The sequence below is a fragment of the Arvicola amphibius genome, chromosome 9, assembly GCF_903992535.2.
Source record: "Arvicola amphibius chromosome 9, mArvAmp1.2, whole genome shotgun sequence".
Lineage (NCBI taxonomy): Eukaryota > Metazoa > Chordata > Mammalia > Rodentia > Cricetidae > Arvicola > Arvicola amphibius.
In genome coordinates, this window is record NC_052055.2 from 56,687,268 (window position 1) to 56,703,785 (window position 16,518).

General features: G+C 44.7%; 1 protein-coding gene across 1 annotated transcript; it reads left to right on the forward strand.

Moving 5' to 3' along the window:
* The first annotated feature begins 3,738 nt into the window (after positions 1 to 3,738).
* Positions 3,739 to 4,851, forward strand: LOC119822230 (testis-specific H1 histone). Its single transcript, XM_038341216.1, has one exon. It carries the CDS (start codon positions 3,739 to 3,741, stop codon positions 4,849 to 4,851), a length of 1,113 nt encoding a protein of 370 aa, XP_038197144.1.
* Positions 4,852 to 16,518: the final 11,667 nt, after the last annotated feature.

Consider the following 16,518-nt stretch of genomic DNA (forward strand, 5'->3'; position numbering starts at 1 on the left):
AGGATTTTTATCATGAAGGCATGATGAACTTTGCCAAGTGCCCTTTCTGCATCTTTAAGTGATCAGGTGATTTCTAATTTACACTATGTTTATTGATTTGAGTATGTTGAACCACCTCAGATCCTGGGATGAAACCAACTTGAACTTAGCATAGAACCTTTTCTTTTCCCCACCCAGAGTCTCAGTATGTAACCTGGATTTTGTCTAATCGATCAAACTGGCTTTGAACTCACAGAGTTCCACCTGCCTCTCCCTCTAGGGTGCTGGAACTAAAGGCATGCATCTCTATGTCCAGCTCAGTATAGGATCTTTTAAATGTATTTCTGAATTTGAATTGCAGGTCTTTTCGGGAGAATTTTTGCATACATCGGGTAAGTTAGTCTGTAGTTTTTTGTTTTATGTCTTTATTCAGTACTGGTATCAGTGCTTGTCATACTTTTTTGAGTGTGTTTTTCCTCTGCTGTGATAAAATGCTCAGAAAAAGGCAGTATCAGGGAGAAAGGGTTTATTCTGGCTTGCGATTTAGGGATATAGTCTATCACAAGGAAGACCAGGGGACAGGGGTTTACAGTGCTGGTCAGAAGCAGGAGAAAAGAGCAGTAGATCTTGTTATATGTATATTTCTGCTCTTGATTAAGGTGTTGTGATTGTGTAGTTCATTTTAAAAATAATGTTTAATTAAGAAATATAGGCTAATAGATAATCATCTATAATAGTCAGGCTTGTAGTCATGTTAGTTAGATTTTCTAGATGTATAGAGATATATTTCAGTTAGATAGCTATTCTTCAAAATTTCAGAGACCTTAAGAATATGGCAATTAAAATGTATGAAAACTTAAGACTTTTCATGACAGTGAGACACATCTGCTCCTGGCAGCACCAATTACTTCAAGAGGATGATGGGCATTGAAGAGATTCCTTATGGAGCTGGTTGATCATTTGGCAAGAAGCTGCTCTTGCCTAGACTGCTTGATAAACTGGACATGAGGACCTGCAGAGAAATGACTGCTAAACTTGCCTAAAGATGAGATGATCCTTTGAGGTTCCCGATTCATGGAAGAGTCTGCTAGACATTCTGCAGGACACAGAAAAATGTGATGGACAAACTGCCAGTATAGGCAGAACTGTCTTTGAAATTTCCTGCTCTGTGGAAAAATCTGCTGGATACTATGGGCCTGTAGGCTTAAGATGAACACCCCAGTGGTACCGAAGAAATTTCAGTGACTGTCCAGGTAGCAAGATGTCTCTGTCAATTCTAGAATTTTGGAAGTTGTGTGCAATGCACTTTCTGCTTACTTAGGTAATATTATATGCTTCTGGAGTCTTTGATGGAGTTGAAGAATTTATAGTTATAGCTTTCCTTGGTTATGATAAAATATAAAGTAGATATAAATATTGTGACTATAATTCTTGCTTGATAACTGTTTTGTTATATGTAATATATATGTTACTATGTTAAAGTTAAAGCTTTCCTTTTTGTTTAAACAGAAAAGGGGAAATGGTGTGGGAGATCCTTCTGTCTATGTGTTGCTTTTATTGGGTAATGAATAAAGATACTGGCTTGGCCTATAGCATGAGAGGAGAAAGGCAGAGTTAGAGAGAAGCCATGGAGCCACTGGAAATAGACAGTGGGAACTTTATCCGGTAAGACACAGCCACGTGGCAATATACAGATTAATAGAAATGGGTAAAATCATATATATATGAGTTAGCCAATAAGAAGCTAGAGATAATGGGCCAAGCAGTAATTTAATTACTACAGTTTCTGTGTAACTATTTTGGGTCTAAGCTAGTAGGGCAGCCAGGAACCAACAAGTAGCCCTCTCCAACAGAAACCAGGAAGAAGACAAGGGAATGGGCACTACGGAAGGGGGACGAAAAAGAAAAAAATGTATGAAGTTTATGTAGAAGGATGTCATAACACAAACCCTCTCTCATGATGACTTCAAAATTAAAAGTAATTAAAGTTAATTATAGTAACTGTCTTAATTAAGATTTCTATTGCTCATATGAAACACCATGACCAAAAACCAAGTTGGGGAGGAAAGTGTTTATTAGTCTTACACTTCAGCATTGCTGTTCATCACTGAAGGAAAGCAGAACAGGAAGTTAAACAGGGCAGGATCCTGGAGGCAGGAGCTGATGCAGAGGCCATGGAGAAGAGCTGCTTACTGGCTTACTACTCAGGGCTTGCTCAGTATGCTTTCATGTGGAACCTAGGACCACCAGCCCAGGGATGGCCCCACCCACCATGGGCTGGGCCTTCCCCTCTTGATCTCTATAGTATTTTGAATGTAATTGGCCCTTATAAACTCATAGGAAATGGCGTTACTGGGAGATGTGGCTTTGTTGGAGTAGGTATAGCCTTGTTGGAGGAAGTATGTCACTATGGAGGTGGACTTGAGGTCTCATATATGCTCAAGCTATTCTCAGTATCTCAGACTACTTCCTGTTGCCTGCAGGTTCAAGATGTAGCTCCTTCTTTACTCTCAGCTCCTTCTCTAGCATCATGTCGGCCTAATACCTCCATGGCCTGCCATGATGATAATGGACCAAACCTCTTGAACCATAAGCCACCCAACTAAATGATTTCCTTGATAAGAGTTTCCACGGTCATGGTGTCTCTTCACAGCCCTAGAAACCCCAAGACAATCACTAATTGTGAAAATGCCTTACAGCTAGATCTCATCAAGGCATTTCTCCAACTGAGGTTCCTTTCTCTGTGATGCCTCTAGCTTGTATCAAGATGACATAAAACCAGCCAGTAAAGTAACACACATAAGCAGAAAATCTTAGGAGGTATTTCATCATAGTGAAGCTTTTGGCTTGGTTTTCAGTTGGCGTTTTAGCTTGAGGTGTTGGACCACCACATCTTCTGTTTGAGTAGCGTTCTGGGTTTATGGACCTACGTCTCCTAACCAAAATCCAGGTTTTTTCTTTCCTAAAACTTCCTACATGCATTGTACCCTTACATACCAAATTAAAACAAAACAAAAAAGCGCATAGGATTACTGAAATAATTGTGGTTGTGGTAATTAAGAAGGATCAATTGGCCTAGAGAGCTTCAGTTTTGGAGAAAGAATTTTAGCAAGAACTTGAAAGTTTGTCTAGGCAGGGAAAAAAAGTAGAGTGGATAAGCAATCCAAGAAAGTATTTTCTGGGGATTTGAAACCTGGTTAGTTCTGGCCATCCTGTCTATGGGAAGGAGGCCTCTCACCTTCCCACAGTGAGAACCTGAGCAGCAGGGAGACCACAGAAGAGCTTCTTTCTCTCCTGCCCTTGGGCTCCTTCCACTGCACAGCCAGGTTGCTTTGAGACATTAAGTGCAGAGGTGGGGGTGGGGGTGGGGGTGGGGCCCTGGGCTTTTGTTTCTTGGATCCCCTCTTCCTTTTTATCATATTGGTTTCTTGGTGTGGATTTGGGGCAGCTCCTCTTTTCTTGGGTGGGTGTTAGCACAGACCCAGAATGATAATGAACTCCAGCAGGAACCGACCCAGGTCAAATCCCTGGAGGGGAGAGCCAAGCAGCTCTAAAGAACTGGGGGGTGGGGGGAAGTCACAGGAGTCAAAGGAGGTCAGTCTGCAGGCAAGCTGTGTCTGCCCTCCCACCAGGGCGCAAGCACGGGGAGGGGGAGCCGGGGGCCCCCCTTTGTGACGTGGGCGCCCCAGAACTCCACACTTTGTAAGTCCTGAGGCCAGATCAAAGTAGGTGGCCCCCGCAATGGGGGAAGCGGGGCCCATGGCTGAGGGGGCCCGGCCCAGAGGGGAATCCCAAGGCGCAGAAGTTACAATCCAGATTCAGCAGCCAACAGAGAGAAACCCGAGGACACCAGCCAGGCGGGGCCCGCGCTCGGTGCTCAGGGTATCCCAGCTACTGCTCAGGGCGATCGCTGGCCACCAGAGACTGACTCTGGCAGAGCTCAAGAAGGAGCTGGGAAGTGCAGGCTATGAAGTGCGCCGGAAGATCAACCGCCACGATGGGTCTGAGAGAGGTACGCTTCTGCGGGTCAGTGGCAGCAATGCCGCAGGCTACTTCAGGGTCTGGAAGGTTCCAAAACCCAAGAGAAAAGTGGGACAGTCCGGGCTGGCGCTGGGCCGCTGCTCTTCAAGGAAGACCCTGCTCCAATCCCGATCTCAAGCCCCGAGACCATGCAGACCCCGCTCGCGTCGCAAGGCAGCCAAGAAGGCCAGAGAATTCTGGAGACACAAGTCTAAGACTTTGAAGGCAAAGTCCAGGATAACCAGATCAATGGTCAGGACAAGAGTCAGGTCAAGGGCCAGGCCAAAAGCAAGGTCTAGAGCTATGGACCAGGTGTGTGTCAGGACACAGGAACAGGCTTGTGCCAGGGCCCAGGAACAGGCTTGTGCCAGGGCCCAGGAACAGGCTTGTGCCAGGGCCCAGGAACAGGCTCGTGCCAGGGCCCAGGAACAGGCTCGTGCCAGGGGCAAGGAACAGGCTCGTGCCAGGGCCCAGGAACAGGCTTGTGCCAGGAGCAAGGAACAGGCTCGTGCTAGGACCAGGACACAGGAGTGTGTCCAGAGCAGGGAGCAGGAGTGCCCCAACGCCAGAGAAGAGGCACATATGGGAGCCAGGATGCAAACCAGGGCCAGGGCAACGGAAAACATCAGAGCAGGACCTTCAAGAGAAGACAGCAGGTCTCCATCTAAAAATGAGAGCAGGCCAAACTCGAAATCCAGGAACGAGAAGAGGCAGGAACCTGAGAGGCTGGTAAAACGAACCATCCAGAAACCAGCTGTGGCCAAAGCTGTCAGTGGTTCCAGCCTACAAGGAAAAGCACGCACCAAGGCTTCTGCGAAAAGCGAACGTCCTGGGTGCTCGAGGAATCCTTAATGCTGAAGCTGTTTTCTGGGCGCTTTTTTTTTTTTCCAGATAGGCTCCAAGGAGAGTAACTCTCTTTCATTGAAGCTATTTACAAGACCTTCCTGTGTCTGTGTTTCCTCTTGCTCACCACTGGAAGGGAAAAGGGTGGGTGTTGAGGTGAGATCCATAGCACAGGGTCTTGGAAGGGGAGGGGAGCAGGAATTGAGATTCTGCTATACCCACGGGGCCTTTCATAAAGAAAGGAAATAGGAAGAGGGAAATCACCAGGGCTACACAAGAATGCCCGCCAGGAACGCCGTCAAATCCTCAATGAGTCTTTGAGACGAGGGCAAGAGAAGAATAACCTCTGAATGCCCTACTAATTCAGACATGGTCTTTAAATTAATTTTAGGGTAAAACTTGATTACAGTAACTTTGTAGCTTTCATCCTGAATTACAGTATTTTATATACAGTATATAAAATCTCGGATGTGAATACAAGGTTAAATGAGGTCGTGGGTGAAAGCATTCATCATGGGGTGTGGCACAGTGTAGGCGTTCTGGACAAGTGTTAAATGTGTGTAAGTGGTTCCTGATGGGGCGCTGGTGTCAGCAGAGCAGGACCGGATGGGGACTTAGAAAACTCAGGGTTCCAGTCAGAGCTCCACTCTTCTGACTTTAGCCATGCCATTCGCCTAAGCACCTGTGGTCCTGAATTGTTTCTTTGTAAAATATTGTAAAAATATTGTCACACAATGTCAGAAAAAAAAGGGACTAAACCTCATAGTGTGGACTCGACTTAGCACAATTCAGCAAAGGGATTGAGAGCTAGGAAAGTGTTAACTCTCAGAGGGGAAACTGCTAATATTGACAACACGCTTCTGAGAAGTGCAGGCAAGAAGGCGGCCAGAAAAGGAACACTTTGCTCGTGCACTGTTCTAGAACAAGTCTACTGTGGGCGCAGTGAGCCTAGAGTGAGCACAGGTATGGTTTAGCTCTGCATGTGAGGGTGAGGGTTAGAAGGAGCTGTTCTCTTGCCACAGCTGTGACTCTAACTTCCTGGATAAGGAAGGCATCAGGACACAGACCGTCTGCCTCCAAGTGAAGCCAAATAAGTGAGAGAATGGTTGCTTCTGGGGGTGTTTTTATTTTTGAAAAAAAGGTCATAGTGGACATGGGAGCTTTTCCCAGTTGTATAGCTGGCCGTGTTTTTCCCAGGACAAACTTCATCATCCACAAGGGAAAATTCAATCAGTATGCATTCACGTTATGTATAGGAAAGCATGCTACTGTGAACTTCCTTTCATGCACAGGAATGACCATGTTAATATCACCAAAGCCAAATCAGAAAGCACTGGCAGTGTGTCTCCCATGGATGTGATCTGAAGTGTGAAACCCCCACATCTGCAGTTCTGAGCACTTGAATGTGAGTGGCCGAGTGAAGCAATAGGAATGAGAATAGGGTCGACCTGGAGAGAGGAACATTGTCTACTGGACACAGAACAAAGCTAAATGCCCTTATGGCTGGAGGTTACGGCATACCCTTCTAGTCCTGGGTTTTAACTCAAAAAGTACAATGATCTAGAATTATTTCTACCTAAAATAAGCTGTGAAAGACTCTGGTCACTTATCTATTTTTCTTAGAAACCACCACACTTCTCTTATTACTGTTTAAGCAAAATATCATTCAGTACAACTTAATCAACCTTATATTACTTTGATTAGAACCAGTAGCAAATAGGAGATCCAAACCCTGAGCCTGTCTGGACTAAGATGATTATTCCATTTATTTTCATTGATAAACTCTGGAGTAACTATTTTAGGAAAATACAGGAAATCATGGACTCAATTCAGGCTGCCCAGTTCATTGGGCTATCTGGGTGCACTATCAAAGGACTTTCTCCAAATAGCTAATTATATCTCTCACATCCAGTCATTAATGCAAGACTCCGGGTCCTATCCTGAGAACACTAAAGTCAATAAGTCACAATCCCCACTTTTTAATATACATTGCATGGGAACTTTTGATTCTTTTAATCAGAGCAAGGAAGTGAATGTCCCTAAACTCAGTTCTTGGCTTTCCTCTTACCACACCTGTCTAATACAATGATCATCAGATTATTACTGGGAGTAACATTTTAGTGAACATTTATGTGAAACTATGAACAAATATCTGTTTACACCAGATAAGGAACCATGACAGATAAAGTGAGGCTACAACCTCAGTCCAACTTGGTGAACATGAGTTTTATTGGGGCTACAATAATGTGGGTGAGAGTTTACTGACAGGAGCAGAAATGACTCGAAGACAGCTGTATCATTCCCAGCCCTGTGTAAGACCACTGCTTGCTCTCTGACTTCACTCTCTGGGGGCTTTGTTAACTCTTGTGGCAGACCCATTTCCTTCTCCTTGTAGACCCTTCCAGACCTTTACTCTCCTAGTCCAAGCCCATTCCTTTAAGCCAGCCTCTAATATATAGAAACACATTCTACCTGGAAGCCCCAGGAACCACATATGGCAGGGACTCAGAAGTACCCCCTACCAGACAAACCATAGTCACCACAGTTTCCTCAGATCCAGAGCTGGTTACAGAACCAAGGAACAGAGCCCTCAACCCAACAAAGACCAGGTATCAACACCTACAGTCATGGATATCCACAAATCTAGAAACCTAGATGCCACTGAGAAACCACACTCACACCACCCTAAACAAGAAGCCTCTGCCAGAGCCCAGGAACTCTCTTACAGTAGGCCCCGAAGAACAAGACAGCTGAAGTAAAGCCAAGCCTTCAAATAGCTGTTGTGAATATGCTTAAAACCGCAAAAAGGAGAACAATCAATCCCCTATCAAAGTCCGTGAAAGCATAAACAGTGGAAGGAAGTGAACGGAACAGTTCAATGTCTGAAATTAGAAACAGAATCACTAAAGAAAACCCAAATTGAGGTAAAACTGGATATTAAAGTTTTAGGAGGTGAAACAAAATATGTCTCACCAACAGAGTAGGAGACTTATGTCTTAGAGTTTCTGTTGCTGGGAAGAAACATCATGACCATGGCAACTCTTATAAAGAAAAAATTATTGGGGTGTCTTCTTCATGACGGGACACGGCAGCATGCAGGCAGACGTGGTGCTAAAGGAGCTGAGAGATTTTCGTTTTGATATGTGGAAGTGGTCTTAGATACTGTGCATGACTTGGCCATATATGAGACCTCAAAGCCCACCCCCACAGTGACACACTTCCTCCAACAAGGCCACACCTACTTCTACAAAGCCACACCTCCTATTAGTTCCACTTCCTATGAGCTTATGAGGGCAACTGCATTCAAACTACAACATACAAGAGAAAAATCTTAGGTATTGAGGACAAGATAGAAAAGATAGATTCCTTAGTCAAAGAAAATGTCAAATCTTAAAAAATAAAATAAATAGGCACAAAGCATTCAGAAAATCTGAGACACTATGAAAAGACTAAATCAAAGAATAACAGGAATTAAGAACAGAGATCCAGGTCAAAGGCACAAAAAATATGTTCAACAAAATCAATGAAGAAAACTTCTCTGACCTAAAGGAGAAAATCCCTACGAAGGTATAAGAAGCATAATTAGTACCAAATAGACCAGACAAGAAAATAAATTCCCACAATATATAATCAGAACACTAAACACATAGAAGAAAGAAAATTTAAAAGCTGCAAGAGAAACACCCAAGAAAACACAGGAATAAATAATCCCATGACAGCAAAACAAAAGACGTGGGGAGGGAACCCCACACCATAACAAAAAAATAATAGGAATCAGCAAACACTGCTCCTTAAAGGACTCTAAGTGCAAATGGTCTCAATTCCTCAATAGGAAAGACACAGACTAACAGGCTGGGTTATCTAAAGCTATTATTGAGAACGGTGTGTATCGTTCTTTTTCCTGTTTGTGTTCATAGTTCGATTTTGTGTTTCAGTAATTATAGCTTCATTTGTTTTGTGACCTCTTTGCTGTGTTCATTCCTCTTTTCAGTGTGCAGTATTCATGTATTCTCTGCAGATCAGAAAGAATTTGTGTGTGTGTGTGTGTGTGTGTGTGTGCACATGTTTCTCATAAAATGTTTTTCTTTATGCTTCAACCAGGGCAGATACCTTTGCTAGGTAAAGTGGTCTGGGTTGGCATTTGTGGTTTGATATTAGAACTTGGAGTACATTGCTTCAATCTCTTCTGGTTTTTAATTACAAAAGTTCCCATTGGGACTAGGCTGTCATCAGAAGGTGTGGCCCAGATTAAAGGGGGGATCTTCCCACTCAAAAGATCTGAACTAAAAGTAGGTCTTCGTCTTACTTCAAATGATTTACTTAAGAACAAAAATGTTAGCAGGGTACCCGGCCACTTGGGCTTTAGAGTTAATCGCAGATGTGGTCAAGATGACAACTAAGAAGAGCCGTCGCAGTGTGGCTGTGTCTTTTCTCTTGAAGCTGTCAGCATCCTCTCACTGCTGTGTGTATTTAGTGTTCTCACTAAGCTTCTTCTCTGGTCTGCTCTATTAGGTGTTCTGCGTACTTTTTGCATCGACGCCACTGTGTCTTTCTATAATCTACTTCCTTATATTGTTTCTGTGTTGGTGAAGGTTACATGTCCAGAACCCACTTCCACACTATTTGAATGTCAAGGGTTTCAAATTAGCAAATTTCTCCTCCTCTCAGCTCTGGGGAACTCCAACATGGCAAGCTGCCTGGTTGAGCTGACTCTCATTAAAGCCAAAAGTCAAGCACCCAGAAACATGAAAACTGGCAGTCTGAGGATTTAATATAAGGACAACATAACAAGGTCCAAAGAAGAGAATTTAAAACCTGAGGTGGTGTGAGCATGAAAGCATGGATGGAGTAGACAGCATGTCAGAATTTCAAGTATTTGTTGAAGCTAGTTGCATTCAGGGGCGCCCCCAATGAATTCAGAATCACAATGGCTGTCCTTTCTTTATTCTCAATTCCCTAATATCTATCTGTGTAGTTTTTCAACCATGTATCAGAAAATACCAGATTTGTTAAAAAGGTTTCTCAAGTTGTTGAGAGCAAACACAAGGAGACAATCAGCCTGAGAAACCCTCAGAGGCATCTGAAGAACCACCCTTAAGCTGGGTTCCCCTAGGCTTCTTTCTATTGCATGGAGTCCCTACCACTCTGTGCTACACTCAAGAGGTAAAGAGGTTCTACCTGCAGGTTCAGGGGCTTTTTCTTAACAGATCAGTGGGTCAGCCATCAGCCTCTATGGCCCTTGTCCAGTCCCTTTCAAAGCAACCCTGGAGTCAACTTTCTCTGTGTCTTAACTCCACCTGAGCCCACTTCAAGCTTCCTGTAGCTTCCCCCAAATATCTTGATTCTGTGATCTTGCCTTGAGGTCAGTTGGAGGAGGTCATCACCACCTGGGGCTTCCTACTCCAGCACTTGCAGAGTGGCCTCGAGACTGGGTGGAGAATGGAGTGTGGGGAAGAGTGTCCAAGGTCTGTCTTCATTCACAGGCCCCACCCTCTCCATGCAGCACTGCAGCGCCCTCTAGAGCTGGTCACTGACCCAGCAAAACTGGGAGCTGGGCAAGGTGAGGGGGCTTGTTTTTGAGGCTGGATTTGGAGGGGCGACTGGGGGCTGGTTTAGATTGAGGCACAACCTCCCCTTCACCCCACAAACACACCCCTTAGCAATACTCTGTCATCGCTTTTAAAAAATCTGGAGAGATGAACGAGGAATAGACATTTAGAATAGGGCACTTTAGGTCTTCCTCTTGGGCCTTCCTGCCTACCCCTGTTGAGCCAAGAATTTAGGGAAAGGAATGGAAAGACAGGTTGACGACAGCATGGTAGAATTAAAGATGAAACTAGGCAGTGGGCAGAGGAACAAATGGGATCACGATGCGGTGGAATTAGCCAGAAACTTGGAGAAAAACTAGGTTCTCAGAGATAGAAATAGGGCAGAATAAGATACCTTTGGAAAGGGGTGAGATTGCTCAGGCCAAACAAAACCCAGATAGAAGTGAGGAAGGAACAGGAAGTATGTTGCTTGTGGGGAAGCAGAAGTGGTGGCAAGAAAGAGGAGCAGCGCCTGAGGTGTGGACTCAAGCGTTTGTTTTGTTTGGAGTGTAAAATAATGAAATATTGAAATCTCCAGTCTCAGTCAATTACAGGAACTTGACATTTCAGATATTGGTGGCCAACTCTTGTTCTTTGGGGACAAGGAAAGAAACTAGGGGACAGGACCCAGGATGAGCCTCCTGAGTGTGATGTTCCAGTTAGAAGGTAAAGCAGCATCTCTGCTTGGATGAAATCTGAGTCTCCAGCCAGTGGTCCTCATTCTGGAGGGCATGCTTAAAAATCATCATTGGGGTCAAAGACCACACTTTTAGAAGCACAGTGTGGTGTAGGAGGGTTCTGTCTATGTGTTACTTTCATTGGTTAAATAAAGAGACAGCCTTGGCCTAGTTGATCGGGTAAAATCAGGTAGGCAGGGAAGACAGAACAGAATTCTGGGAGGAAGAAAGCAGAGTCAGAGATAGCCGCCCGCCATGAAGCTGCCAGATCAGACATGCTGAATCTTTCCCCGTAAGCTACAACCTCGTGGTGACATACAGATTATTCGAAATGAGTTGAATCAAAATGTGAGAGTTAGCCAAGAAGAGGCTAGGGCTAATTGACCAGGCAGTGGTTTAGTTAATACAGATATCCGTGTGATTATTTCGGGCATAAGCTAGCCAGGTGGCCAGGAGCCAGGCAGGACCAAACAAAGAGCCGGCTCTTGGGGCGGCCAGGGCGACAAGTAGCCTGCTGCCCCTCTTCACTACACCATTGTGGTAGAGCACACAAGGAAAGATGGGATTTTGTCAGCTCAGTTTCACGCAGCCCTGTTCAGTGTGATCCACTGAAGAAGGACAGAAGAAATCTCAAGGTCTGGGACAGGGCTCACACTGCCCTTGCTGGAGACAGGAAACAGTGGTTTCTTTGTAGGAGTGTTGGGAAGGGAGAAGCTTTGTCCCAAACCATGGCCCCCATACCTCCCCTGAAAGCATAGCATCTCTCTAGCAAGGGACAAATGCTTCCACTCTGGTTTAGAATACAAAGCACCTTGAGAATGCAATGCCCTCTGGGCTACAGTGTGCTGTGTAAGGGTTCTCTAGGAGAATGAAAGGGGGCAGATAACCAGAATAGTGAGGACATACCGCAAACAGGGAAGCACAATGGGCTCCTCCGGGTAGGGATAGACCACCCTATTTACAATTTCCCAGAGAGAACACTGGTACATTTTATTTAAAGGGGCCAGTGCAGGGCTCCAGAAAGCTGACTTGACATTTAAGAGCACTTGTTGCTCTTGCAGAGCACAGGGATTCCATTCCCAGCACCCATATGCTGAATCACAATCATCCATAACGACAGTTCTGGGAGATCCACTGCCCATGTCTGACCTCCGAGGGCATCAGACACACGTAGTGCACATACATACATTCAGGCAAAACACGCATACACACAAAACTTTAAAGAGTTAAAGGGATAGTGTGGCCATGAGGTACAAGAGTTGAGAAGGTGAAAGGTTGAAGCTGTTCATTTAATGGCTGTTGCTTGTTTTATTATTTGTCCAAGGCGGTGGTATTGGACCGAGGTAGACCAGATGAGGAAAGGAGCCAAAGGACTGTTCCTTTTGCACAAAGCCCTTGAACTCTACCTGCCTGTCAGGAGGGTGCTATATGTGCACCTGCACTTTGGGGGCTCCACTTTCTACCACTGCAATGACTAGGAGAGAGAAAAGGCTGGAGGTTAAGTGTGGTTATCACCAGGCATAATTTGATAGGACGGAAGGTAACTTCTGCATGCCCTTAAAACTAGCTGTGCGAGCTGATCTGTGAGTGTGCCCGTGTCCCTCAGAACAGAGGATGGTGTAAGCAGATTCCATTAGTGTAGATCCGGTCCTGGCCTCATCTCTCGACACCTCTAGGATTTTAATCCTTAAAATATGTCCCTAATCTTGCCTTGCACTTCTTGATGAGTCAGGCAGGAATAAATTCCTCTGTTTTTTTTAGACAGAATCTCATTACATAGCTGTTGCTAACCCAGAAGTTAGGGATCCATCTGCTTCTGTTTCCCAAGAGCTGGGATTACAGGTGTGAGACACCACAATGAGCCTTTGAATCGCGTTCTCTTACAGAGGGAGTTGCCCAGAACTGACTTAAGTGGGAGATTTTTCTCTTTCTCTTAACACTGACCCCAAACTGACCTTGTTTCTGGGACCCAGGGCAAGGCCTGCTGGCAAAGAGCTGCCCACATTTGCTGAATTCATCAGAACACAAGGTAAATGCATTCCGGCTCCAGAAGGAAGCCTAGTCTCAGCAGCAAGAAAGAGTTGGGGTGGGAATGCTTATGTAACCAGGATGCCCAGTCAGCAAAAATGACTCCATATCAATTCCTCTTGAGCCCAGGGCCCAAGAGCTCTGTCTGATTCACCCAGATCTTTCTGAGCAGAACCCCCATCAACTAGATTGCTGCAAACCACTTCCTCCTGCTTCTCTGGCTAATTCCAAGTGTGTTTGAGGAATGAATGTCTTAGGGGAAACAAGAACAGCATGTAAACTTTGAAGAGAAAAATGCACTTACTTTTACGTACTTTGCTCTTTCCCTCCTTAACTCCAAATTCCTTATAGAAGACAAATTGTACATTGTAAGACTGGTTGTATTGTAAGATTAATACCACCACCAACATGAAAAACAGTAGCCGACGCATGAGCCAACAGACATGAGAACATTGGTAGGAGCTCTCGTGCAGGCGCCTAACCTTAGATTCAAGAATCTCTGTATAAAGCCATTCCCGGAACACATAGGAACCCTCTCAGACAGCTCTTAAACCTCACCAGCTGCCAGGCAAAGCTACAGCCTTTTCCACTCACCTCCTCCTGGGCCATGACCTTCTGGCCAGGACTGTACCTGAGATCCACTGCCAGTCCCACTGCAGTACCCTTATCTTCCCATGGGGGCGCTCCAGGTCCCAGGGATCTAGCTCCAGGTGTCCCTTTCTCTGCTCTCTAAGAAGTCTCAAATTCCCAACCAAGATGAGCTTCAAGTTTTCCCTCCATAATTTGGCATTATGTACAAAAAGATCCCTTGCTTCAACTCTTTCAGGCTGATCTCCAACCTTCTTTCTTTGGTGGAAGTCTACCTAGACAGAGTCCCTGCCAAGGGCAGGTACTATCCAACAGCCCTCAGAGAGGTGGTCCCACCCTCCCAGGAGAGCCTTTCAGGAAGCAGAATGTCCTGCTTACTCAGAGAGACGACAATCCCACAGTTTTCCTGCATGACATATTCTCCATAAAAGTCTGTCTGCAAGGGATCCAGGCTCTGCCACTCCTCCTGGGAGAAGCACAACGACACATCCCTGATGGTTACCAGTCCCTGAAACAAACACAGAGGTTGTCTGCCAGGAGCTTCTCTGATGGGAAATACGATCTTACTAGGAAGGGCTGAGATAGTCCAGGAAGGTGGGCGAGAGAGGACCCAGCTAGAGAACTGCCACCAGGTCAGCAGGCAAGACCCATAGCATTGGTGAAGAGAAAACGAGGAAAGAAATGAGATCAAGGAGTGAGTGAGGATCACGTCACTAGATGAGGTTCCCGTGTGAGACCGTGAAAAGGCAGAGCCGTGACAAAGGCATCACTCCCTCTTTAACTATAGGTGTCTACTAAGTCTCCTCTTACCTCTTCATCCTTTCTCGCAGACTGTACTACAGCCTCCTTCCTCCACTCGACCTTCCCTTCTCTGTCAACACAACATGACATGAACAAAACACGCTGGCTCCCCTGGTATGCTATGATGTCCTATCAGATGCTACAGTACAGTGGGTAAGCCCAAATCTGGAGCCAAATGACTGTTAGCTCTACTGCGTCTTAGTGGTATTATCCGAATGCCTCCATCTCTCTCTGCCCCAACATTCTCACAATAAAATGGAATGATTGCGTGGCTCTCATATTACACAGCACATACAAGGTACACAGGAAACACTGCAAGTGATAAGCTTTCTGCATGTGTTGCTATTAGCGATGCTGCTGTCTCTCCTGGCTAGTCTCTAGACTTGTGCTCTCTTCCTGCTTCTTCGCTTCTTCCTTCTCTTCTTTCCTAAAAGCTGCATGATCTACACACCCTTGTCTGCTTTGTGCTTTCCAAGCTTTCCCTGGACCCTCTCTTCTCACTTCCTCCAGGATTTTTTTCTTTTTTCTATTTTTTTCTTTTCTTTCTTTCTTTCTTTCTTTCTTTCTTTTTTTTTTTTTTTTTTGAGAAAAGGTCTCACCATGCTACATAGACTGGCCCAAAATTCTTGGGCTCCGGCAACACTTGTGCCTCAGTCTCCCTTGTAACTGGAATTTCCCCTGCTCATCATCATACCTGATTATAGATTTTCTTCCCCAAAGAAACCAATTAGTTATTCTGAATTCCCTACCCCATCTCACAGATAACATTAAAAACCAATCTACATCCCTTAGAAACAGAATCTACTTGGCTATAAGCATACCATTAGTGTTCATTGGAACTAACAAGCCAATGGGATGATGCCAAAGCTATAGAAAGGCAACTGCAGTGACCTTAGGAGAGGATGGGGCCAGGGAAGAACTCACCTGGGATCTGGCTGCAAGAAGTGCGGCTGCCATTTCCCAGTCTGCAGTGTTGCCTTCCTAGGGAACTGCAGGATCCCAGGGAGCAGACTGAGCTGATAAGGGGAGAGAGGACCTATTAGAGATAAACCACCCATTTGTCCCAGCATTTCTGTTTTTGTTATTTGGATATTCTCTCTCTGCTGGTGTGAGACAATGATATGTATTCTGTCAATTATATTTTAAATAAATGCTGATTGGCCAGTAGCTAGGCAGGAAGTATATAGTAGGGACAACCAGACAGGAAGTAGAGGCAGGTTAATGATAACAGGAGAATTCTTGGAAGAAAGAAGTCCTAGTTTGCAGTAGTGACCAAGCCACAGAAGAAGCACGATGTGACTGCTTCACTGAATAAGGTACCGAGCCACATGGCTAGCATAGACAAGAATAATGGGCTAATATAAGTTACAAGAGTTAATAAGAAGCCTGAGCTAATGGGCCAATCAGTTTATAGCTAATGCAGACCTCTGTGTGATTACTTTGGGACTTAACGACTGCATGAACTGGGCAGAAAATCTCAGACAACAATGTGCGTTTTGGTTAGTTTGGATAAAGATTTGTTTATTTGTTGATTTTCTTGAAGAACCAACTCTTTGTCTCATTGATTCTTTGTATTGTTTCTTTGTTTCTATTTTGTTGATTTCAGCTCTCAATTTGATTATTTTGTGCTGTCATTTTGTGCCGTCTAGTTCTCTTGGGTGAATTTGCTTCTTTTTGTTCTAGAGTTTTCAGGTGTTGTGTTAACTCACTAGTGTGGGATTTTCCCCAGCTTCTTTATGTAGGCATTTAGTGCTATGAACTCTCTTCTTAACACTGCTTTCATTGTGTCCCATAAATTTGGGTATGTTGTGTGGTCATTTTCATTGAATTTTAGGAAATCTTTAATTTCTCCTTTTATTTCTTCCTTGACCCATTGATTATTCAGGTGAGCATTGTTTAATTTCCATGTGTTTGTGGGCTTTCTGGAATTGGTATTGCTGTTGTTCTAGTTTTACCATGGTGATCTGATAAGATACATGAGGTAATTACAATTT

Bases quoted from the DNA above. Each gene is read 5' to 3' on its own strand.
- LOC119822230 (XM_038341216.1), top strand. From the start codon at position 3,739: ATGGCTGAGGGGGCCCGGCCCAGAGGGGAATCCCAAGGCGCAGAAGTT.